The sequence below is a fragment of the Urocitellus parryii genome, chromosome 6, assembly GCF_045843805.1.
Source record: "Urocitellus parryii isolate mUroPar1 chromosome 6, mUroPar1.hap1, whole genome shotgun sequence".
In the NCBI taxonomy this organism is placed as follows: domain Eukaryota; kingdom Metazoa; phylum Chordata; class Mammalia; order Rodentia; family Sciuridae; genus Urocitellus; species Urocitellus parryii.
This window is the reverse complement of record NC_135536.1, coordinates 112,709,384-112,735,670: the sequence shown is the minus strand read 5'-3', so window position 1 is coordinate 112,735,670 and position 26,287 is coordinate 112,709,384. Positions and strand designations below refer to the sequence as shown.

Here is a 26,287-nt window from a genome sequence, read left to right as displayed (position 1 = left end):
TTTGGCTATGGGAGCCAATGAAGGACAATTTCAAGGATGCCACTGATAAAAAGAGGGAAATTGGGAGGATCATAGTCTGGTGGAGGCAGAGTGGGCAGAGGTTGGTAAGGAAGATTAGTTTTGGAAATATCATGTGGATGTCCCTGCAGGACAACTATTTAGAAATATCCAACAAGCAACCAAGCTACTAAATTGTTAGTCTAGAACTCATTAGGAGGAATCATTTATTAATAAGATAACAGACATTTATTTTATACTTCTATGAGCCAAGCACTAATTTTATGGTAAAGAGATATATTTATATGTCATTTCTATAGACTCCCTTAGAACTGTCTTCATTAAGCATGTGTTATTTAATATTTTCATTAGATTATATTTTGTTTTGTGATGCTTTAAGCCTGTAATTCAAAGCAATACATTGCAGATTCAACAGTATTCAAATTTATAATTTATCCATAAGATTGCGAATGGAAGGAAAACAAAGATTTAAAAAATAAGTTTATTAGTGTATTAGTTAGCAGAAGCTACAGTAACAAATAGACCAAATGTGTAATGGCACAGCACCATGAAAGTTTCTGTCTTGGTCACAGTTTCTCTCTTGATGGACACGTTAATAAGCTGGTGAGATGGCTCTCCTAAGGGACACAGGCTGAGAGAGTTTCCACCTCATGATTTCTAAGGTCATTCTGTCATATCCATCTCAACTGGCAAGCATGGGTGATTTGGGGCTTTGAAGTGCAACACATTTTTACTCACACTCTATTTGCTAGGACTCAGTCACATGAACACAATGGCAACTGGGAAAAAGAGGAAATGGATTTTGTTGAACAATTAGCAGTCTGACATAATTTGCATTAAATAATCTGAGAAAACAGTTAAATTCTACTCCATAAGACACTTGGTGGTGAAGAACATTTTGTATATCAATGAATAGAATCTTTAGCACTGCTCCTCTGGAAAGTAGTTACGGGCACTTAAAAAGAACTTCCATTCAAGTAACAGTTAATGCTTTAATAGAAATTAAATTAATGCTTTAATAGAAACAGAAAACTGTTGAACTCCTATAACATTGTTTAGAGTCCTTGCAAGGATATGGTTTTTTTTTCTAGCTGAAAAGCAATCTCAGCTAACTGACCTGAAATGGTGGGAGAGAGGAAACTATTCCAGTAAGATATGTTTTCTATAAGCACATCCTTGATGACCTTCATCTTTGTTTCTAGGAATATGTTCCCCTTTTATGTGTTTGTGGTCCTGAATTTCTTTTACTATCAGTATTTTTTCTTCAAAATGGTCCTAAAGTGACTGCATCCTTCCTTTAACCCTTACTTAGCCTAGGACTACTCATCTACTTCCAAAGACTTTGACTGTAAATCTCATACCCTTTAGCCGAGTTCTGCATTTGAGCCTAAATTGTGTACTTAGAGTAGCACATAGGAACTCATTTTCAGTAATACATCACTTGATATTTATAAATATATATTTATATATTTATATTTTATGCATGAAATATAACAAGTTGGTTATTCCTATCTTTTGATTACCCCTTAAGACTAAATTATTTTCAATTTAAGATCAAATATCTTTACTGGGGATATTTTCCTCAAAGTCTTATGGTTATCAACAGCTCTGCTTTGATAAGTATTTCATTCACACTGATATATTGTTTATTCTGACATAGGACTGGGAGAGGGATACCTTCAAAAAAAAAAAAACATTAGGATTCCATATATTAGCTCTGCTTTAGGTTGTTCCTAGGTAAGTGGTGTAGTCTCTCCAGTAAGTAGTAGCAATCAGGAGAGAGGCTGAGGTGGGGGTAATAGGGATCATTAGAAAACTTTCACAGTGATACTGAATTAGCTCACTTTTGTGGAATTTTTTGCTTTGGTCTCCTAGCATCAGAACACTCTTTGGGCAGAATCCTAGAATAGCTAGGAGTCAGGGTTACACATCCCACTGTGGAAACTAAAGGGGGCACATAATCTTTTTCTCTGACAGCTGGGCCATCTGCAAATATTCTTGCTAAGGGCTTCAAACCTTAAGGGAGTGACACAAAAATGCAGGATGCATTTGCAGCAGTGGGGTTGGTGTAGGGGGCTGTCCACTGTTTAGAGGTGACTTCTCAGGTGGGGGTCTCTGCAGAGTATCCTATAGTGTCCTCTTGGCTGTGCTCCAGGGTGCCCAGCATTCCATTTGCTGCTCATTTTTTGGACCTTGTTCTTTGGTTCTGTGGTAGCCTTATTTAAAAACTGCTTTCTGCTTATCGGTCGGGGTAAATTTCTGTTGTTTTCATACAAGAATCATGACTAACACAGACATCAGCTACACCTAGGTTTTTCCATTAAAAACAACTGTTTTTCTTTTGAAAAAAAAATTATTTATCAACCAGAACACTTCAAAAATTAAGAAAAGCAACCCCCCCAAAACATTATAACTTCATCACCCATAATAAAACCATTGTAAAAACAATTAAAAAAACATTTTGTTTGGGTACATACCCTCTCTGGCCTTTTTCGTGGGCATATGAATATATTCTTTCTTTCTTTAGCTATTATAAAAAGTAACATGATGCTATCTATGGTCAACGTGCTTGTCACACATGTTCACACACTTGCATCCTGAACTTGCCTGCTCTTTGGCTTTACTCTCAGCAGTACTTTCTCACATCAGCTCAGACATAGTGAGTTGGCCAGCTGAGTGAAAAGTATTTATCACACTTTGTTTCTTTTCCTTTGGACTCTTTTCCTTTTTTTGTGATACTGGGGACTGAACCCAGGGCTTTGTGCATGTGAGGCAAGTGTTCCTCCACTGAGCTACATCCCAGCCTATTTATCACATTTATTAAAATTGCCTTTGAGTAAGTAAATATATGTGAAAGTCATATAATTCTCAAACACAAGAATTTATGTAGAATGAGTTCAGGTAAATTATTGGGCCAGAACACCAATCTAGCAGAGTAAAACATGTTCCTCTGCTGGGTAAGAGTCCTCAAATACCTACCAAGGCTATCTCATTTGGTCACATGCAAATAAATTAAAAATATTTATATTAAAAGTGCTGGAATCCAGAATTTCCAGAGAAAGTTTAAGGTGGTGCATACTCTTCCAAAGGAACTCAACATTTGACTAGAAATACAATAAAAATTTACTAACTTCTCAGAATGCAACAAACTGATCTCTAATTCATAAAGAATTGTAGAATATATGTTTGAAAATAGATCAATATATGTGAGAACAAATGACAACTGCCATTACAAAGCAAAGAATCTGAGAGGACAATTTTGCATGTATGCTAAAGATTATGAATATCATTTGCAAATAGCAAATACATTGGAAATTCTTATAAACTCTGATCTCTACCCTTCTATCCTAATATATTTAGTACCCTTTCTTTATAGAGGTGCAATACAACCCCAGATGAATTAAAACAAATTAGTACACTCTAAATTAATTGCTTTTTTTTTTCAATCTAAATTGTCTTTAGTCACATTCTTATTCTATGGCTCCTCGTTCCATTATTTATCTTTAAGGCACTTTTTTTTATACAGCTATATCTTAATACTAAAAATAAGACCTATACCTCTGGTTTTATTCCTGGTAAACAGTAAACAAATTTTCCTCTTATTGCGACCTCCTCCAAATTATTTTTAATAAATATATTTAAGGAGCTGACTCACAGAATTTTTAGTAATTCAAAACAAGTGTACAGGTGATAGAGTTTTTTTTTTCTCTTTCAAAATAAACCACCTTTATGCTGCTTTTAAGATTTCTGTGATTAGCTTAATTTTTAAAGTCACATATTATGGACATCTTCATCTAACTGTCTTTTCTCTAAGACCAATCTATTGATATGGTAACTATTCAATCAATATGTTTTTTTTAAAAAAAGTTCAATGTTTTATTAAGGAAAAGAAAATTAGGAATAACTTTTTAGATCCTGGGTCTCAACATTCCTTTGCTCTTCAAATCAAAATTCATAGTATTCACATTTGTTACCATGGATTTCAAAAGAATAATCTACATTTCTAAAAGCTATTTATATAGGAGACAAAAGAGAGTATAATTAAGCTGGAGTCTTTCCACATCATTGTCTTTGGGGTCCAAGCAGCAGATCCATAGTGTAGGTGAAAGAGTACTATGGCTAGGCTCCAGTATACGTGCTTCAGTTGAAGAACAAAAAGTTGAACTGTGAATACATTAGCCTGACTTATGAGAAAGTTGCTAACCAAAGGGTCTCCATCTTTAGAGACCAAACAAGAGAAAACCATCTAAAATGGCAGTAGCAATAATGTCCATATTTATAAAAGAGTACTTTTCAACACATATCAAAAGAGACTAAGAACACACATTGCTTGTGTCTTTGAGAACAAAATAAGCTGCTCATTTGTCTGGAATGATTCTTGATGGAAAACATTTTGGAACATTTCCTTACTTGAAAGCCATCTTTTTCTCTAGGGATTAAAAATTTTGAATTGTATCTCATTTATTCTCCTCAGTGGAAATCAAGCCATTTCAGAAGTCAGAGACTATATCTTTTATAATCTAACCTTCTATAATCTATATAGGGTCACTCATTGAGGAACTCCACCTGTTCCTATTACATATCAAAATTCTACCAAGATTCCTTGATATAGGGCTTCTTTTCTTACTATATTTTTTAAAATGCAAACTCACTCAGGACATTTGTTGACTACCATAGTATGCAATAAAATTTAATTTAAAAACTGTAAATTTAAGAGCACTTTTTTTTTTGTTTAGTCAAGTCTTGTAGGACAATCAGTTAACTTTAGCTAAGCTATATTACTATTTCCTTCTGATAATAAAAAATAGACAAAAAAAATCATATAAAAACTTTCTTAGGAATAAACAAGAAAATTTCTTTTTTTCAAAATATGTTGGAAAATGGTCAGTACTCAAAAAATAATTTTGTGGCAGGGGGTGGGTAGGTGGGAACTTGATCAGAAGCACTTGACCACTGAGCCACAACCCCATCCTTATTTTGTATTTTATTTAGACACAGGGTCTCAGTTGCTTAGTGCTTTGCTTTTGCTGAGGCCGACTTTGAACTCACAATCCTCCTGCCTCAGCCTCCTGAGGCAAAAAATACTTTTGACGGTTCAGCTTCTGTGATGATTGACATTTAAGGAAGACTTCTTTCAAATTTTCTAACACTAATACAAAAGCTGTTATCAAAATGTATAAAAATGCTTCTAAAACAAGTTAGATTTAATATTTTGATTTGGTGATCAGTTTATGATATTTTTTTTACAATTTTGTTTCCATACAATGTTCTTAATGAGGGTTTGTGCTTCCAAGTCATTCTCTTCACTCCTGGTACACCAATGTGAGCTCTTTGCTTCTGTTTAGCAATGCTGGAAGCCTGCACATCTCTGCACTTGATTGGTTGGCTTTAAAGGGATTACTCCTCTGGAAAGGCACTGTCTCACATCATGTTGCCAGCAGTGTGGTCTCAACTGTGATTAAAAGTTTAGGTTGAAGATGAGCATTTATCCTGAAAAAACTTTAGGATTCTTGTATTGTAGGGATTTCACACACCATATTGACTTAAAGTGTTTCTGATAAAGAGCTCTGTCATTAAAACCATCTTAAACATCATATCCAGAAATAACAACTGACTCAATGGCAAAGAGGTAATTCCCTCTTGTTTTAAAAGAAGCGAATACAATTAAAAATTTTCAACTACACAAATAGCCTTCATCAAAATTAACAATATCTGAGGATGAGATGTCAGCTAATCCAAGAAATCATCCTATTTATACTTAGATGAAATAAAACAATGACTTTTAATTTTTATTTTGCATTTCCCAGCTACTCAAACATTTGTCAATTTTCAAATTCATTATTTTACCTGAATTTACTGAATAAAATGCTTATTTGCAGTTTCATCAGCTTGCAATTATTACTACAGATTCTTCCCCAGTGTAAGGATTCTGTTTTATTTATGTTCTGTAGCTCTTTATTTCCTCCTAAACTTTTTGTTTGAGATCGACACTGTATCAGTGTTATGTAACCGTATTTTAAATTTGTAACATGCATACATACGTACACGTTTATCTCTCCCTTGAACCCATGATCCTGAAAATTAAACACAATGTGTCTAAAAAGAAAAAAGTACCACGGTGTGTAGGGAAAGTGTAGACCTGTAGAAAGACACTAAAATAACAGTTGTATGGCATAAGAAGGTAAAGATGTTATCTGTCCTTGTTGATAACAATCCCCGTGATTTATTAACAGCACAGGCAGCCAATTTAGCACACAAACCAGGTCCTAGGGTTGGCCATTAAGAAGCTGGCAACCTAAAGGAAATTAGGACTTTAAAGTCTCCTAAAGCATAAGGTTCATTTAAAAAACAAAGCAACCCCCCCCCCCACAAAAATAAATGGTAAACCGAAAAACCTGGAGAAAATACTCCAATTAGAGTCTCCTTGGCAACTCAGATGGAACCAAATGACTCAGGTGGACTATTAGAATAAACTGTGCGCCGTTCCCTTTCACTAGACCTATGAAGCCCATAAAACTAAGAGTTACTAGCACCTTCCTTTTCTCCTTTTTAATATTCCATACATTCAGCAACAGTTCTTAATCCGTGGTCTTCATTCATTTTTGCCTAAACGAGATCCTGAGTCACTTTGGTGACCACTCCTTTTAAGAAGCTGGCCTTATCTGACAACGAAATTAAATGCCCTCGGCGGAGAGAGGGTCAAGACCGAGCGGTAAGTCATCCAAAGGTGGAAGCATCTTGCTCTTATTTACTTATTTATTCAAGAGGCGGCGATGGCGGCGACCAGGACGAGGACGGGGGGCGGGGGGAAGGGGTGCGCGGGCTGTAAGCTGCACCCGTGGGGTAGGTCTCTGCGGAGTGGGATCAGCCACACTCCCCCAGCTAGACCCGCCGGACCCTGGAGACGACCAGCCCCTCCCCCACGGCACCCTTGACGCCTCCTCCTCTTTCCTGGGCCTTTCATCAGCCCGCCAGCTGCCCCCAGACCTCACTCCGCCCGCCTCCTTCCGCAGCTCCCGCCTACAGCGCGGGCAGGCCCAGGGCAGCCCACCAAGCCCTCAGCCGGGCGGGGACCCTAACCCGACCCCTCCGGCCGCGCCTCCCCCTTGTATAATGCACCTGCGGCCCCGCCCCCGGCCAAACACTGAGGTAGCGGCGGATAAGCGAGACCGGGCAGCGGAGCCCTCGAGGTGCAATCACCTTCCCTTCCCCCGCCATTCCGCCCACCCCGCTGGCTCAGCCACCGAGCAGCCGCCGCGCTCCTCAGCCGCCCCGAAACCTAAAGGGGTCCGTCTCCGGCACCACAACCAAATGGCTGAGCCTCCCTGGCCGGCTGCGCAGCCCGCCCATTGGGCCCTTCCCCCCCCATGCCGCCACAATTGGCTGTTGCCCGGAGACTCTCAGCAGCGATTGGCTCAAGCTGCTGCCCCTCATTCGCGAAGCCGCAGATCCCGCCTCCATGGTGATCAGGTTAGTGTGCGCCGCGGGTGCTGGGGGCTCGAGAACCGAGCGGAGCTGGTTGAGCCTTCAAAGTCCTAAAACGCGCGGCCGTGGGTTCGGGGTTTATTGATTGAATTCCGCCGGCGCGGGATCCTCTGCAGAGAGAGAGTGCGAGAGATGGACATGGACAAACGGATCCATTTAGAGCTGCGGAACAGGACGCCCTCTGATGTGAGCATTTGCCAAAAATATCTCCGTCGGTCCATTCTCCTACTTTGTGTGTGTATGTGTCTGTGTGTGTGTGTGTGTACGCGCGCGCGCGCGTATTGGGGGGAGGCACTTTTTTTTTTGAGGAGGGCGACCCGGAGGTGTAGGCTTGGGGGTCCGACTGCAAATGAATTGCAAGATTGGGGGTTGCAATGCCATCCGAGCATGTTCCGGCTGCCGCCGCCGCTGCCCTTGGTGTGTGACTACCTGTGCGTGTGCTCCCGCGTGTGCGAGTGTGGGTTCGAGTGTGTGCGTGCGAGTGTGCACCCATCGGGGGCCAGCAGGCGCACGCGTTTGGGTCGGAGAGAATGGGGCGAAATAGCCCTTGGGGCTCCCTGCTCCCATGACTTCGTCTGGGGGAAAGATTAACGAGGGAGGAGGAAGGAGGAGGAGGAGAGGGGCTGCCTCCTGGAATTAACAACAAAAAGGGGGGGGGTGTTATATTTTATACATGTATCCCCTCCTTCCGCCCCCTCCCGCGCCTGCCCCCTCCCTTTCTCCCTCGCTCGCGCACACAATAAGTTTTGGTTTTCGCGAGTCCAGTTTAGTTTCTGATAAATGTGGGCCGAGGCCCCCAGGGAAAGCGCGTGGGGAGGGGGCTGCAGTGGAGTTGGGAATGGCTCGAGTTTAAAGTGCGTCTTCATTTCTTTGCAGTGATGAGGCGAGAGACGGGGGAGCCATATTTGTAACTTTGTAGTGTTCGTGAACGCGCCCTTTCTCTCCCTCCCTCCCTTTCTCTGCCTTCCTTCCTCTCCTCCTCTTTCTCCCTCACTCTTTCCACCCCACCTTTGGGCCAGATGCTGATGTTTCTTCCTTTCCTAACGAAGGGAGGATAAATTGGAGGGAGGGGGAGGGATTTTCGAACGTGCAAAGGCACAGATAATCCCCGCGCCTCCCCACCCCGAGCGATCGTTAGTGCAAGTTGCCCAAAGGCTACGTCCCGGTCCCCCTCGCCCAGCTCCGTCCTAAGATGCCAGCCTTTGGGCCCTGGTGCCCCTCAGCACTAGCCCCTGGCCCGTCCTTCTCCCGGGTGGGCTCCCTGGCAGCCATTCGGCACTTGGTTAATAAATGGGCACGAGAAACTTTGTCAGGACGCGAGCTGCCCAGAGCCGGTGCCCGGGGTGGGTATTGGCTGGGTCCACATTTATGCGGGCATGGCAGACGCGCAGCTTCAGGATGGGAGTTTGCCCTCCCGTCGCCGTTATTGATTGGGCCGCGGCGGGAGTCCGGCCCGAGGAAACTTGCACGGGTGGGAACTAGAAGGCTCGGGCGAAAGCCCACCTCCGAGGAGGAAGGTGAGGCTGGGTGACTTGAACACTCGTTTTTATTTGTTTCCCTCTTCTCCTTAAAACACCAGTGTTTTCTGCGAGTTGGCGCTCAGCGGAGGAAACCCCTGGGCCTGGGGCGGAGACGCTAGCTGACTCCCCTCTGGGCCCTCGGGGGCACCCGGGGCGCGCAGGCAGGAAGACCCCGCGTCCAGCCTCGGTGCCCGGGGTTGCGCGGAGTTGGGAGTCCGGGCAGCACCGACTTGTCGCCCCTCGGCGTGTTAGACCGAGTCCTTGGCGAAGGCAGGCCTGGCTTCCTCTTTTCCCTAGTTCCTCCCCCAAACCTGAGTGAGACTTTTGAAAACAAGATCCTTTTTGTCCCCCCACCCCCATCATAACGCAGCTGTGGACTGTAGACGTGCGAGTGCCTTATGGCGCGCAGGGCGGGGAGGAAGGGGTGCCGCCACAGAAGGCAGGAGTTTCCGCGAACAATTTGCCGGCGGCCCGCGTCTTCCCGGCTGGGACCCCGGGCCCGAGCTTTTGGGGGCTGGGTGTGGTGATGGGGGAGGGGGCTCGAGCCGCGGTCTTCCCGCGTACTTTCCGGAAGCCCCCTGTGCGGAGGGGGAAGGGCGCCAAGTAGGGGGCCGGGGTCGTGGCTGGTGGGTGTGGAGGCGCGGTGGCCGGACCAACCCGACCAGCGCTGCTGGCCAACTGGGAGCGACGTCGAAAGCGGGTCGAACCGGCTCTTTAAACTTCCCCGAGTGTGTGCTGGGGGAGGGGAGCGCTCCGCGCCGAACTGGGAGCGATTTCTCACGCTTCGCCCCCTTGCCTCCGAGTCCCCGGCCCACACGCCTGCCCCCTGCCTCGAGGCGGGGTGGGGCGCGGGTGGCGGGGGAGGGGGCACTTTCTGCACATTTGGGGGGGAGGGAGAGAAAGCTCGCGAAAGAGGGACAAAAGGGGTGGGGGAGGAGGAACTGTTTTTTAAAAATAAACGTTTTTAAGACGAATAGCTCCCGGAGAGCGCCCCCTGCGCCCCTCCCCGCCGCGCTCCCACCCGGGCCCCCACACACCCACCTTTGGCACCTCTCCCAACTCGGATCCGGGGGCTGGTGGCCACGCCGCGACGCCGAACTAGGACGAGCAGCCATGTTTCCCGGGTCTCTCGCGGCCGCCCCGCCCCTCCCCCATGGCGCGGCCGGCGCGCGGCGCGGGGCTCGGAATGCGGGCTCGGGCTCCGGCTCCATGCGGCGCGGAGCGGCGGCTGGGCGGTGGGCGCGCGGGCCGGGAGGGTGCGCCGGCGGCCTGCGGCTTCCCGAGCTGGCTCCGAGCTCCAGGTGTTTTATTTGTGATTAGTATTTTAACGGCCAGGCCCGCCCGGGGCCGAGCTCGAGGACGCCGAGGCGTTATTGGGGGGCGGGGGCAGTCGCCAGGGCCCTGCGCGCCTGTGGCACGACTGCCGGGCGCCGGGCTGCCATTTTGTCACCGTGGCTGTTGTCGCTTGGGGGGGGGGGGAGCGGAGTCTTGCGCCATTGCCCCGACGGCCTCTGGCTTGGGGAGCTGGCTCCAGGGACCCCCCGTTGTGCTCTGCTCACCTCTGGGGGCTTCTACCCCCTCCCCCCGCCCACGGCCTGAGGTCTGCTGGAGCGTCGCAGGGCGACGATCCTCTCCCGAGCCCCCCCACCACACACACCCAGTCGGGCTCCCTGTCCCCCGCCCTCTTCCCTGGTATTTCGCTGTTCCTCCTGCAGGCAGGCGTTCTAGACGTAGTTAAATGTGGCCTCGAGGACGAACCGATCGTCCTGGCGTTTGCTCCTTCAGCGGAAGTGATAGGGTGAGGGGAAATTAAACATGAGGTTTCTTTTGGCGGGCGGGAGGGTTTTGAGCGCGCGACTCTAGTGGCCCTGACTGAAGCCAAGGACAGCAAACAGCCTCTTACCCGGGAGGGACGAGGTGTCGGGGATGCGCTGGGGAAACGCCCTCCGGGGCTGGGCTCTCCGGGAAGGTAGGTCGAGCTGCGTGTTTCAGGTGGGTGTCGCAGCACCCTACCGGCTGGCAGAGCCCCCTCGCTGTTTTTCCTCCCCTCATTTTTGCCGGGATAATGAAGTTAGCTACCATACCAAACATGACCCTAAACTGAAAGAAGAGTAAGGTTTGTTTTGCAAAAAGTAAACTGCCTTTCTCTGGCTGTTAAAGCCCAGGCAGTTTATATCTTCCAATGCTGTTGTCTCTGAGACTTTTAAAAAAGCAACGAAGACTCTGATGTCTGCCTAGATACTTACTTTCATGGCAGTGTCTGGCAAGAGCTGCCCTGGAAGCCAGCTTTGACCTTTGGAGTACATCGCATGATGTTTTCCAAGCTGACTGTATACTGACTGCCTAATTGGGTCTAAGTAGCTCGATATTAACTCCAGTGTATGCAGGCTAATCTGGGATTCGTAGGCAGAAAATTGAGATCTCCTTATAGTTGTGATCAGTTGAATTTTGTTACTGGTGCTGTTGATGATGGCAGTTTGATTCTAGAGGATCCATGATGAAATTAAGCTGGGCTTTGGAACCGCAGAGACCTGGGTTTGAATCCCCTGACATTGAGGTTGGAGGAGCAGTTACCCACCTTTCTGAAGCTTGATTTCTTGTAAAATGGGAATTGTAATCCTGTTTAATCACTAAGTGGCAAAATTGGTTTGATCTAGCCCTCAGTAGGTGCTCAGTATATGATAATGTTATTCTCAGAAAGATATTGGGGTGCAGTGAGGCATAACTTGGGTTTCTTCTTACTTTAGAATAAGAACAATAATAATAGCTTATGTTTATATACCCCCCATGCTGGGTCTGACACATTGCTAAGTGGATTAGAGGTAGCAATTAATCTATCCCCACAACAGCACTATGAGATACATACTTTGTTATCTTTACATTATGCTTAAGGAAATTGAAGCAGAGAGCAGTTATCATGTGACTAATAAGTGTCAGAATCAGGATTCAAAGTCAGCTAGTCAGTACTCAGCCTCAACCTTCTATAGCCTCCCTTGAAGCACCGTTTTTTACTTTTGTGTGTGTTTGGGGGGGGGTTGGTGGTAAGGCACTATGGGGAAGAGCTTTTTCTTCTCCACCTTTGGAATGGTGCCACCTTATGAAGAGTGAGTTTCTTGTTACTGAGGTATTGAAATGAAGACCATGTAGTCTCCTGGTTCTAGATACTGGGTATGAGGGGGTGTTCAACCATAGGCCCTGTGCATTGAAATTTTAAGCGAAGCCATATAGAATTTGGTTTAGCACATCACATCTACTTAGGCTCAAATGAATCTGGCATTTTAGGTGTCAGGGGACACATTTTAGGTAACAAGATAAGTAGGAGCCACTCTTAGGCAGTGGCTTATATGGGATCTTGCATGTAATGCATGAACAGAATTGGTATGTCCTTAGTATCTGGGACAGTATACTAATAGCACCTCATGGATCATCTCATTTAATCCTCCCAACAACTCCTTAAGGGTAGGCCAAGCAGTGCAGCATCATTTGGCTGTCAGGATGAATCATCTAGGGTTTGGAAAGGTTAAATTGTGGCAGACAGCAGAGCTTGATTCTCCACTATAAAACCAGAGATTAGGTGGACAACAACTCTGAGGGTTGTGTAGTCCTTTGGGACCCAGACATTGTCTATTACCAGAATCATTTGGAGAGCAAATGCAGATTTCCCAAACTCTACCCCTGGATGTAGGTTTACCATGGGGTCACCAAACCACAGCTGAGCTGCCTGGTTTAATAACTGCCATGAGCTAAGAATAATTTGTACATGTAAACATTGTAATCAGTTTTATGATAAGGAGCACTGACTTTGAGTCCCAGTTAAGCAAGATGTTATCTACCCTCCCAATTGTACCTGTCTCATTAGCAGAACTGTGTCCCCCCCCAAAAAAAAATTGTATCTAATATATTTTGAATTTTATCAATAAAGGAATTGTGGGAATTTGTTTTCATGCTTGTTATAAAAGTGCCTGTGTATAGTCTTTTAAATTTTGCTTCCTGATTAAGTTTGTTATCTAGCCCTTTGCAGAAATCTGGCTTAATAGATTGAGGGGGTGACCCCAGGGATCTGGTGCTTGTTCTTTAAACATATGGAAAGTCATATATGTGGATCTTTACAAGACCTTTTGTATGTGCCCTGAGTTAGTTTGAGCTTAGTTCTTGATCCAAGACCTCCGTAGGATGAGAAGTTGTCCAAGTACCACTCTTTGTCAAGATTCCCAGAGACAGGTGGAAGGAACTTTGCATTGCAAAGATTCGTGGTTTGAGGCCCAGTGGCTGGCATCAGGCTCAGGACAGAGATTGCTGAAAACCACAAGTCATCTTGGGATCCTAGTTTGGGTTTCAGAGCCCTTATTTTTCCCACCAGCCTCTTGTGCCTGAGGTACTGAGAAGGAATGGATAGAAGATGGCCAGGCTGAGGGGAGGAGGAAGTAAATTCAAGGGGACAAATCCTCATTCCAGTAAGGGCATCCTGTACTTTAAAGATGGCAAAACACAGACCCAGTTTCCTCTCTGTGCTGCTGCTGCACCACCAGCCTCTCAAGGTAATTTTCCTCTAGTCTTAGGGCTGTTGATTTTTTTTCTGGAAATTGCGCACAACACTCATGAGATGTCTGCTTGCTATTCTGTCCTCTCTGTCTTGGTGTAGTCATTTCAGAAAAGAACCAAGAGCTATTGCTCAGTGGAGATTGGGCCTTGGTTGAATGAACTTGGTACAACTTTGGCCTGACTTCGTTTAAGAGGCAGCTCCTCACTTTGGTGTGCAGAAGGGGCACTATTAGAGACTTTTGCTACTACATCTCCATTGTGGCCTGCTGACCCCTGCAGGACTAGCTAGCATTCTGGTCTTTGGGACCTATGTTCCACCAGTACCTAGCACACAGCAACACTGCCTCCCTTTCACATGCAGGTAGAGAAATGTGGAGCTGACTCAGAATCTTATGTTACATTGGAATGTAACTATTTGGCAAATACTAAATGCCCAACAATGATGTTTTCATTAAAGAGTCTGGCAGGGATGGAGATTTGTGAAGGCGTCTGTTATTCAATTTAATAAAATTGGTTGAAACTAGATGAGCAAAGCACCCATGGCCCTGAGCCACCTTCCAAGACATGATAGTAGCCTTCTTGTATAGAAGCAGTTGTCCTGATGGTATTGGTAATTCAAAGTCCTAAATAAGGTAAAAATGTCTTTTTTCCTGACTCTAATCCCTGCTTTGTACCATGCCCTGCAATCCATGTGTTTTTCCCCAAATTGATTTTATTTTAGCTTCATGACTGCCCCCTGCTTTTTCCTATCATTTCCTTTACCAAAACTTGCTCCAGGGAGCAGATCTAAAAGATCAGCTTACTCTACTATTACTCTGATGTGGATTAAAGTCCAGGCTGTGTTTCCCAGAGGTATTTACTTTTGGAGATTCCGGTTTGGTGAGGAAATTACCAGAGAACTATTAAAGACTTGAGTGCTGTTTTCAGCTTTGCTATTAACTAAGTTGGACAAGTTCTTCAACCTCTTGTTTTCTCCCCATCTAAAGTGGGGGTGTTGAATTAGATCAGTAGCATCCAAATCTTGATCCTAATAATAACATATGTTTAGCACTAACATGCATATACAGCATTAAAAAGAATGTGCTGGTTTGGGTGCATAAATTGATTTCATACCCTGTTACTATTGAAAGATATTTAAAAGATGGATATTAAGGTATTCTTAGATATTGTTGATTTAGTTTGGGGAAGAGAGTGCTTTTTTTTTAATATTTATTTTTTAGTTTTCGGCGGACACAACATCTTTGTATGTGGTGCTGAGGATTGAACCCGGGCCGTACGCATGCCAGGCGAGCGCACTACCGCTTGAGCCACATTCCCCAGCCCGAGAGTGCTTTTTTATAGCACTCTTGTGAAATCTTCCTTACTTTAAACCAGCCCATCTCTTGGTCCCCTCTTCTCCTTACTTCTAGCTCTTTCCCACCCCAAATAGTCACAGAATAAGGAATCATTGTAGCTTCCTACAACAGACAGATGCCTTCCAATATTCTTGGTTGTGCTAGTGGCCCTCAGCCAACCATATCCCCCCACCCCCTCCTGTATGTTCATCCCCTCTTGTCCCCCATTCTTAAGTGTGCCCTTCACTATGGAGGTTTCTTGAGGGCCCCCCACACTTTGTAGCACCAAGTCAGAGGATTGTAGAGGGGATATTGCCTAGGTGTACATCCTGTCTCCCCCACTTCTACCTGGGATGTTTGGGCAAGTCCCTTCACCTCGTAGCACCTTCCCTTTTTGTCTCTATAAGATGAGGGTGTTATAATACTGATCAACAGTCTGGTACACTGTAAGCACTCAGGAAATGCTGGCTGTTATTGTTACAGTCTGTTCTGCTAGAAACCTTAGTTGGCATTCATTTAAAATTTTTTACATTATCAACAGGCACATTATATTAAAAGGTAACATTTGTTCCCCTGGGAAAAGAGGTTGTAAGCTGGAGATTCAAATTTGCAGGAAGTTATATTTCCCTGGGAGCAGTTTAATGGTTGGTGTGCTGTTGTTCCTAGATCTGGGGATAGCTGGAGCATCCAGACAACTGGAGCAGCCCCAGTACTGTATCCAGGGTAGTTGCCACTTGAGATTCAGCTGCAGCTCCTTTTCTCCCTGCTGCTGCAGCTATTTCAAAGATATCCGTCCGCTCCGCAGACTTCCCACTGGCCTTACACCCTTCCCCTCCCAGCCTGGGACATCCTTCTCATGGAAAATTGAAACCTGCTTTCCTAAGAAATGCCTCATCCAATATGCCCAAATCCCTTCCCAGCTCAGAGCTGATAGAGTACATGGGTAGCTTTTTTCTACTTGAGTCTGGGCATAAGTAGGACGCAGCAGGATCTGCTGGGCTAGGAGAGTTGGGAGAGGGGCATAGTGAAGCTCAGGAGGGGAGAGACCTGCCAGCCCTGCTGTGCTCAGGTCTGGATTTCTGGATTCTGCTACCTTCTGCAGACATTATGAGAAGGGTTGGAGGGGATGAGAGTTTGTGTAGGAGGGATAGCAGGAGGGTGGAGGCAAGGACCTATGATAGTAAATTTAGAGGGCTCTTGCCTCTAGGGGAGGGACTCATCCCCACCTTATATAACTAGCTCTCACCTTACCATTTATGATTGGCTTTCCTGGCAGGCAAAGCAGTATGATTGTGAGGGGAAGAATAAGAGAGTGAGGGAACCACTTCCACTGACCTGTTTATCAGCCATAGCCTGTGCACAGCCTGGGCACAAGCATCCAGAATGAGGCAGGGATTCTACTTAAATGGACTACTCTACTAAAGTATCTGTGTAGCAAATTTAATTGTTTGAGAAGGACATGACAGGAATAGATTGCACAGGCTTGATATTATCTGGTTCCCATGTAGGAGTTGGAGTGATAAACAGGAGGAAGGAAGGGTGTGTGGTTAATAAAGCAGATTTCAACCCCAGCTCTACATTAGAGCCACCAGGGAAGCATTTGAAGAGATTCCCAGGCTCTGCCCCAACTACTGAATGTTTCCAGGTGGTACCCCAGTGTGTGTATTTTTAGAAAGCTCAAAAGAGGACTCTAAAGCACAGTTGGAAACCTCCACATGGAGGGAGGGTGCAGAACTTCACAGCAGGTAGGAAGAATTATACTAAATCGATGTAAAAGAAGAGGAAGTGGAGCAAGCAAATAGAGAAAGGTCCAAGGTTTAACCTGCTAGGATGCAGGAGTCCACTCCTTGGCCTGTCCCCCCATGCCACACAGGGCACACAGAATCTCCCCCCTCACACGTCTACTCAACTGCTCAATCTCTCATGTACCCCTCTTTCCTCAAGCTGTGGCTGGAAGTGTAATCAATTGGACTTGGCCCGTCCTCAGTCTGAAGGGTTTGAGAGGCAGTGGGCCTTTTATGGAGCAGGAAGGTCATCAGGTGTAGTGGGTAGTGCCCTAGGACTGCTGAGTTTGAGGTTACTGGCAGATCTGAGCCTTGGTTGTTACCTTCATAAAATTGTAAATAACAGTAATGCTTTTTCTCCAGGAGTTGTTGTAAGGAGTTGTGGCTTTTAAAGCAAGTGGGAAGCCTGGGCAGAGGACAGAGCCCTCAGCTTTTTGTTGAAGTGGGGCTGGAGGAACATTAGGCAAGCTGCTGGTGTCCTCTTCCCCAGGGCTTCCCTCGAGGTGGCACGTCCTCTGCCTGACTTGCCTTTCTGTGCTCTTGTCCTATGGCATCGGCCCTCCTGCCTCTCCACTCCTGGTCTGGCTGCCAAACTCTGGGTCTGCGACTTCCAGTCTTTCAAAGGGCTCTAAGAGGTTCCTTTTCCATGAAGCCCTCCTGGACCCACCAGGAGAAAGGGACTCAGCCAACCCATCAGGTGGTGTCCAGGTCCTGCAGCAGCAATCTCCTTAGCTAATTCCAGTAGCACCTCATTTGGGTGTGTGTTTGTGGTTCCTTTCTCTTGACCTGGTCAATCAATGTCTCTTTGTATTCTAGCCAGAGGGCACATTGAGGGTATGTGGAGCCCTGGGTTACTCTTCCACAGCTGGGGACAAAGAAGTGCTCTGGTGACTACAGAGTTGTTTCTGAGGCTCCCACCTGCTTACCTGTGGGAAGGGCCTGTTTATTCTGGCTCAGGGGCCTGTTCTATGTGGACGGAAAGGAACTGGCCAGGATGGCCTCTTAGGCATTCCTTCCACTTTTGCATGTTTCCCCGCTGTGGAGTTTGGGTGTACTCTAGAAGAGTGGGCTGTATGTACTCTGACGCCTGCTAGCTGTCTCCGGTAGGCCTGATGAAGCCTGTCTGCAAAGGTTGGCCTGAAGCCATAATGAGCGGTTCTGCTCCTCTGAGCCCCCGTCTAGTTTGCAGCTCTGCAAACGTGACTTTATGTGTCTTGGTTGAGAACTAGTCTGTGAATCTAGAGAGGTTTCCTCTAGAGGAGAGCCCTCTGGGTCTGCTGTTGTGGGTAGGGGTAGCAGCAGCTGAAATGGAATGCTGATTGTCCTCTTAAAGCTACAGGGTACTTAATTCATTGCAAGTGTTTGGCCTATGTGGGTACTCAGGAACCTTCTGCCAATTCTAGTGGCAAGTGTGATCATTGTCAGGACACAGTCACATGTGGAAATGAGGATGTGCCTCTAAGTTTGATCAGTAGCCATAGGCTCCAATGAAGTGTGGCTCTTGGTCTGAGAGGTGCCCACCATACCAGAAAGCAGACTTGAATTGGATTTAGTCATGTTAGCATGGGAGGCTTATTATGGACCTGGATGTCCTGATGAGGAACAGGGAGTGACTGATAAATTAGGGTTATAGGGATGGTTTTTTCAAATAGAAAATACTGCAGAGGGCTGCATAGCTTGACCAGAGTTATCTAGATGGTAAATTCAGGTAAGAATTAAAATCCTACCTTTCTGGCTGACCCCCAGCCTTGGCTAACTCTTTTCATTCATTGTTTACAAACATTGATTGAATGCTTGCTGTGTAGTGGGTTCTGTTCTAGATATAGCAGTGAACTAGATAAGCACATCACCTGTGCTGCCCACTTGGGCCCTCCCTTCTTTGGAGGAAGCATCCAATAAATCACCAAACAAGGTGGTGGTGCGGTAAGTACTGTGTAGATTACAGAATATGACTATCCAGGAAAGCTTCTGGGGGCCTGAGATTTGAGCAGTATTGGTAACCTAAGGTGGGCTTGCATTGCTGTTAGCCAGAACCTTATAATACCTATCTAGAAGTACCGTCTTCCCATTGAGCAAGCTGAGGTCCAGCAAGATTAAGATGTGAACTCATGAGACCATTAATAGGATGAAAAACAGGGAGAAGTTGTAACAGTTGGCCAGAACTCTGCTCATCAACCTTAGGCACTGACCTCTGCCTCGTCATCCCAGAATGTCTTTTATTATCCTCTTGGGACTCATGCTTTAAACAATTTGGACTTCTAAATTGCATTTATTAACAATAGTAGATTTGAGACAGGGTCTCACTGAGTTGCTTAGCATCTGATTTTGCTGAGGCTGGCTTTGAACTCGTGATCCTACTGCCTCAGCCTCCCGAGCTGTTGGGATTATAGACTTGTGCCACTTGCACCCACTGCGTTTTTGATTCACTTGGACCTTTTCTGTCCTCCAGCCCTAGTTTGGAGGTCCAGGTACTTTGGGTGGGCTGGGTAAGAACTTACCAATGCCTCTGATCCTAGAGTTTGTGAGGCAGAACTCAGGCCCAGGGCTTATTTTAGGGGGCAAAACAAGCTGCTCATCGTTAGGTAGAGATCACACGTATGACTGTTGACCCACCTCTTCCAAGGAGCTGGATGAGCCATGGTTGGCTGATGGGTTCACATCTAGTAGCAGCCCACCTTGAGACTGTGAAAAGGGGGCTCTGGTTGAAGTTCTCGAGGGCACTGCTTCCCAGTATGTGTTGTTTGTTTTTGACTGTTCTGTTCCTTTGTGCCAGGTAACATATTCTTATTTAATTTATATAGAAATGATGCAGGATGAGTGAGATTGTTCCCATCGAGCAAATGAGAGAGAGCTGAGGCTCAGAAAGGTTGAGTAACTACCCCAGAGTCATGTACTGAGGAACTATGCTGGAGTGCAAAACCAGGTTTCCAGCCTCAGGGATAACGCATGGAATCTGGAACCTTAGCTCTGATCACCAAATCTCCTCCCAACTACTGGGTGATATATGCAAATACTCTAGATTCTTGACTTCTATTTCTTTCTCGTCTACATCCAAATCTGCTACCTTTGTTTTCCTAGGAAAGTGAAGCATGTCGAGCCAAAATTTCTGGTTTAAAAAATGTTTTATTGTGGAATGGAACCTCTTATTGAGCACCTAAAATGAGTTTTGCCTGGTACCTGCATGCTAGTACTTGGCAATCATTACTTTTTTGATCCATTAGAAAACCCCTAGGTTTTGAGACAGGGAGACAGGCCCAGAGGTTAAATAGCTTTCAAGGCTCAGCAGACTGCCTTTGTGTATTATAAAGGTCCCTTTGATTATCCCTCCCAGATGGGACAGACACTCTGGGGGCAGAAGACAAGGACACCTTCATCATTGTATCCCCAGAACCTAGAGTCATACCTGGTATTTAGTAAGTTCTGAGTAGCATTTAATGAATGAAGGGAGGTTGACTTATTTATCCACACAGGTGGGCAGTAGTAAGCCCATTAGGACTTCACCCTATAATCAGAAGTGCGATCTGATTTCAGCACTTCTTTCAGTAATCTGGGTGAGTGCAAAATGACATGCTCCAGTTTACCTACATTGCAAATTATTTATTATAATAAAAAATAGAAATAACCCAAATACCCATCATAAGGGACTGGATGAGAAGAATGATGGCACATCCACACAATGGAACACAACCAGTAGTTGCAAGTAAGAAACATGGGAGGTTTTTATGTGTCCTATTACATGAACTTCATGAAAAAACAAAGACAAGTAAAGATCAGTATGATATGTTGGTTGGGTAAAAAGAGAAAAAAGATTCTGTATCGCTTGTGCATGTCATGTATGAACAAACTTTGGCTCAGTAAGTAGTTAACCGGGCCAACAAAGAATGGGATAGCAGAGAGGAATAACTGTATGTAGTCATCATCATCTCTGCTGATGCTGCTTCCTCTTCTCCCTCCTCTCTTTCTACCTCTTCCTCTTTATCTTCCTCCTCATCCCCTCCCCACTTCAGTCCTGGAGAATGGGTTCAGGTGCACTTTACCACTGAGCTACATCCCCAGCCCTTTTTATTTTAAGTCAGAGTATTGCTAAATTGCCTAGTCTGGCTTAGAACTTATGATCCTCCTCCCTCAGCCCCCCAAACAGATCACTTGCAGACATGTGTTAATATAAGATTATAGTCACTGCCCTTACTGGGCTCAACCATTAACTCCATATCTGCTTGTACTTTCTGATTTAAAAACCTCAGTTAAAAAAAAAAAAAAAAAAAAGGAAACAGCAAAACACAAAAGTGACTTTGAATTAGCTATTCTACTTAATTTTCTGGACTTTGGACCAGATCAAGTCATCTTAATCTGGAAAAGAATGTTGTGTACCCTGTGTATTTCCCTGGCTCTCATGGGCTTTCCCAGAATACTCCTAGCCATGTCCTAGGCAGATCTGTGGTCCCTTCTATTGATCTGGTCTGGCACTCTTGGGATGTTTGAGCAAGGAGCTGACCCAGAGGTGTCAGACCTTGTCCCCATTCCCATTTCTGGGGGTTTGTCCCCTGAACATACTGCCTTGATATGGCTCAGTTGATTCTTCTCTGAAAGTGAAGGATACAGTGAAGAGGGACTTCTGGAGCAGTGTGGCTGTGTGTAACAGGAAGGAAAAATGGCGGAACATTGTCCCAGGTTATTTTTAATGCTTTTCAGTTCAGCAAACATTCACTGAAAGCTAAGTGCAAGGCAATATGGGGGAATTGGTGTTGTATGATACCTGGTCTCTGCTTTCCGGGTTGCAAAGTCCTGAGTAAGAAATACACTCATAAAATTTATTACAGTAACCTCCAGGACAGCAAGCTTACCAGGTGGTTTCATACCCATCTGGTCCCATGGAGATGTGGGGTTGGTGTGGGTTCTTCCCATTTTATAGATGAAGAAACTGGTTTCAGTGAAGTCTTGGCCAAAGACACCTGGTTCCTAAGTGGTAAAGCCTGGAACCAAACCATGTTTTCTAATTTCTTCACAGGTGCCTACACAAAATTAAAACATTCTTCCATAAGGATTTTCCCAAGTGTATAGCTTAGGCCCATTTCTACCTAGAAGCATGGGATGGAAACAGTTCTTTCATCCCCCCCACCCCTCCCCTACTTTAGGGCAAGGCAAAGGAAATCCTGGGTAATCTCCTTTGTGGTGGTCCAAACAATTCTGTCTTCTGTTGCCTATGGATTCCCTGCTCTACCACGTGCTTGTGGAATGTGCTGTGGGTGTGTAAGAGTATGTTGCAGACAGCACCCTTTTCCATACCTCAGTCTCTTGCTACTGTCTCCTTTCCTTCCATCCTCAAGTTTTGTTACAGCTACCTGGCTTCCTAGCTCTTCCCAAATAGGGACAAGTGCACTTCCTGCTCAGAGTCTGTGTGGTGGCTCTTCCTTTCCCCTTCCCAGATATTCATTTGGGTTCAAGTCTCTGTAGAAACCTTGCTTTGAATAGGCCTTTCCTGGTCACCCTTTTCTCTGTTATCTCTTGTCACATTTGCTTTTCTCCCATTTTCTTTCTTTGTAGCATTAATATTATAATATTAATATTATTTACATTAACTTATTTATTATCTGGTGCTCCCATTAGAATATAAACCTATGAGGGCAGAAGCCTAGTTTGTTTTGTATCTAATGCCTAGCTCAGTGCCTGGCATATAATGGCTACTCCACACAGCTTGTTGAATGGGTAAATTGAGCCTTTGGGCCAAGCAAGTAAGGTTGCTTTAAGAGGACAGAATCAAATCCTAGCAGTTTAAGAGGTGAAAAGAGGGGCTGGGGTTGTAGCTCAATGGTGGAGCTCTTGCCTAGGACGAGTGAAGCACTGGGTTGGATTCTCAGCACCACTTTAAAAAAAATTTTAATAAAGCTATTGTGTCCATCCGCAACTAGGAGAAATATTTTTTTTAAAAAAGGGAAAAGACCCAGGACTGTCTCTTTGCAGAGCTTCATTATATAATATCATTCCATGTGATAATTGTTCAGCACTGTTTATGCATAGTGCTTTGCAGACAGTCATTTAGCAGCCTCTGGTTCATGTTTACAGGACCAGGGAGTTCACCAGTTTTCAGAACAGCCCATTCTTCATGAGACAGCCACTGTGATCAAAAGACCCTCTTAGGTTTTACATTAGGCAGAAACCTACCCCTTTATAAATCCTGCACATTGATTAATGGAACTGTTGGAGTAATGCAGAAAACTTAAATATACCTCTGTTTGCACATGACACTCCTTCAAATAGTTGGGGAAAGATAACTGTCATGGTCTCCCCCACCCTCTGACCTAAACATCACTAGTTCCTTCAATTGTTCTTTAATTGAAATTGCCTTTCCACCCTGGTTACCTTCTTCAAGTTTGCTCTTCAAGTTTCAGAATTTAAAGTTTGGGCTCATCAGTGCAGAGTGTTTTGGGACCTTGGACCAAGGAACCTGTCCATCCCACTTGATTCTGTCAACACAGTCTAGGATGACCTTCCTGGCTGCCATGGCAGAGGCCTCCTCAGAGCTGTTAATGAGGACAATTTAGGGCCATTTCTACAGTCATCTAGCCCTTCCCAGACTCTTAAAATTCAAGAGTCAAAAATTGTAAGTTTTTTTTTTTCTCCTCCTGTTTTGTTTTTTAGCACTTTGAGATTAAAGCAGTGGTAGACCTGTGAACAATTAACTCAATCTGTATTCTATTAAAAAGAGAGAATAAATCTAGTTGTATCACCAAAACCCAGGGGAACAGGTGGAACTCTAGAACTTAGGCAAAACCTGTAACTGTTTCCTTTTCTTCCTTTTTTTTTTCCCTGCCTGTCTTAGTGTCAATCTCTCCCTCTCTGCCACCTCCACATTGCTTTCTTGCTCTCCCTCAATCTGTTGCTTAACTTATTCCCCTTCTAGTTAATAGAAATATGGAACTAATATTTACTTCCAGAATTTTTTGCACTTCTATCACCAATATTTTACCATAAGCCCTGACTTTACAAACTTAGGCAAGTTGTGCATTTTACATTTGTCTGAGGGAGAAAAAAAATAAGATTAAATTGCTTCTTATTTGTAACCCTGGGCTACTTTGTTTTGTTGTCTTGGAGGAAAGAACTTTCAGCCCCAGTCTTAGGTTCTGCGAGATTGGTTCCCGTTTCTGCCCAAATCAGCGGTTTCCCATTCGTGACTGGACACTAGGGCTTCAATGTCAAGAGATTTGCTCTGCTTCTGTCATTGCTGAGGTTAGTGTCATTTGGGGTAGAGGTGGCTAGGAAGGAAGAGCCAAGTTCAAGGAGGTTTTGATTCTGAGGTCATTTGGGCTTCCCTGCCTCTTTGTACTCTTAACCCCCTGGGGGCTGAGGCTGGATGGAGGGCTGCACTCAAGCCTAGGGTCCTTCCCTGGCAGCCCTTTGTATTTGCTTCCTGTGTTGACTCTTAGAGGAGTTAGTTCATCAGGAGAGGCTACAACTTTGGGATGTGGGCCTTAGGCTAGGAGTTTGACTTCAGTGGCCACTCTAACCTTGGGTGAACCACTGCTTGTTTTCACCCAACTTCATCAATTGTTCAGGGCTGGATCAAGCACAGCAGTCCCTAGAGGTAGCACTGATGGGGTTCTTTAGTTATTTGAAAAACTTTTTTTTTTTTTTTTTTTTGTATCAGGGATCGAACCCAGGAGCCGTTAATCACTGAGCCATATCCCCAGCCCTTATTTATTTATTTATTTATTTATTTATCTATCTATCTATCTATCTATCTATTTATTTAATTTTGAGACAGTCTCACTAAGTTGCTGAGGCTGGCTTTGAATTTGTGATCCTCTTGCCTCAGTCTCCCAAGTATCTGGGATGACAGGAGTGGCAATGAGCCCATTTCGAAGCATTTTTTAAAAGCCAGTTGGGGCTGGGCATGGTCACATGCCTGTAATCCCAGCAATTCCAGAGGTTGAGACAGGAGAATTGCAAGTGAAGGCCAGCCTCTGTATTTTAAGAGACCCTGTCTCAAAGTAAAAAATGAAAAGTGCTGAGAATGTAACTCAGTGGTAAAAGTGTTCAATTCCCAGTAGGGATGGAGGGGGGGCGGGGGGGAGGGCCTGGGGGTGTGTGGCTCAGTGGTAGAGTGTTGCATGGCATGTATGAGGCCCAGGGTACTACCTCTAGCACTGCCCCCCCCCCCAAAAAAAAAAGCCAAATAGAAATGGGGCAAATGCCCACAGCAAAGCTGTGAGAAGTGTCCTGCCTCTGAGTCTGAATGGCTTGGTGCCTTCATAGCCACTGTGGGCTGAGCTGAACAACAACAGAATTGCCAGCTGAGTACTACAACTGGGGAAATGAGTTCACTTCTGTTTTGCAGTCACGATCTAAACAAGGCAGAGACCCTAGGCCCTGGGCCCCAAGGTCTGTAGTGGGATTTCCTCAGCAGTTAGTTTCTATAGTCCACAAGTGGGCCCAGCCCAGCTCTGCTTAAATGTCCTCATCTGGTTTCTGGAGCTAGTGTCAACCTGATCAGTCACTGGAGCAGTTGACTTACTTAAGAGTTGTTTTAGTGGGCTGCTTCGCCTCAGAAAATGGAAAAAAGTGTTGGTTTTCTAGAAGCTGGATGGTTCTGCAGGGCCCCTGCCCACCTGCACCTTGACCCTTCCTCCAGCCTGACTGGCTTGTTCCATGTGACCGCTCAGTAAGCCATTACCGAGAGCCAGCTCCTCTGGGCAGGGGACCTGCGGGGACTCTGAGACCTGAAACCTTAGCAAGGCTGTGTTTAGAGAGAAGGAAGAAAGAATGGCCTTGTAGCATTTATCAGGGCACTTGGTGGGCAACGGCAATTTGCCTGGGAGGGTGGAAGGAGTGTTATTCCTGTTGACTGTGCTAACAGAGAGCTGAGAAGAGACTGCCTGGGGAGGGGGTGCCAGGTTTTTATGAGGGGGCATTAATGGATGGGGGGGCATGGGAATCCTACTTTTTTTTTTTTTTTACTTATCACCCAGGATACCAGCTCTGGGTTCATTGGCCCTTGAAATCACCTCCTTTGGGGACTGAGTTTGATGTGAAGTGGACACTCATAGATTCAAAGTATTTGGACCCACAGAATTTTGGAACTAGAAGTGGCCTCATCTCTACTCGAGCTCCATTGTCCAGTATATGGGCTAGAGACCAGACAGAAGCCCAGAGAGTGTGGTGACTTCACACAGGGCACACAGCAAACTAGTGGCACAGAGAGGAGACTAGAGGCAGGTCATCAGACTGCTTGAGAAGCATCCTTTGCAGTGTACCTGAGTGCTGCTTGTCCCCCTTTCCTTCTCCACTTGCTTGCCTATTCACTTACACACACATCCCTGCTCAGACTAGTTGGGTGGATTCTTGCCTCATCTGGTATTCTGGCACCACCACCCCCCCAAGATGGGAAGGGAGGAGAGGCCACTTGTCTGTTCCTGAGCCCTGTCTCCTTCACCTTCTAACACTCCTTCCACCCTCCAGGCAAATAACACTCCTTCCCCTCCCCCAGCAAATTCAGAACCCAGGCCCCCTCCTCTTCTTCAAAGCCCCCAAACTACCCTCTGGGCCCTTTTCCTGTAACTCTAGAAAGGTTTTCCTGTACAGGCTCTTAAATTAGGCAGGAAATGCA

General features: G+C 45.4%; 1 protein-coding gene across 3 annotated transcripts in view; it reads left to right on the top strand.

Annotated features, from left to right (window-relative positions):
• Positions 1-7,433: 7,433 nt before the first annotated feature.
• Positions 7,434-26,287, top strand: part of Anp32a (acidic nuclear phosphoprotein 32 family member A) — a 32,920-nt gene continuing 14,066 nt past the window's right edge. The window contains exon 1 of one of the 3 annotated variants that reach the window (XM_026387777.2): positions 7,434-7,689. In XM_026387777.2, coding sequence (XP_026243562.1) covers positions 7,636-7,689 — 54 coding nt within the window. In that variant the 5' untranslated portion in view covers positions 7,434-7,635. Of the gene's footprint in view, positions 7,690-10,081; positions 10,325-10,743; positions 10,822-26,287 lie in introns of those variants that run through there. The other 2 variants (XM_077799810.1, XM_026387776.2) reach the window with 2 other exon arrangements.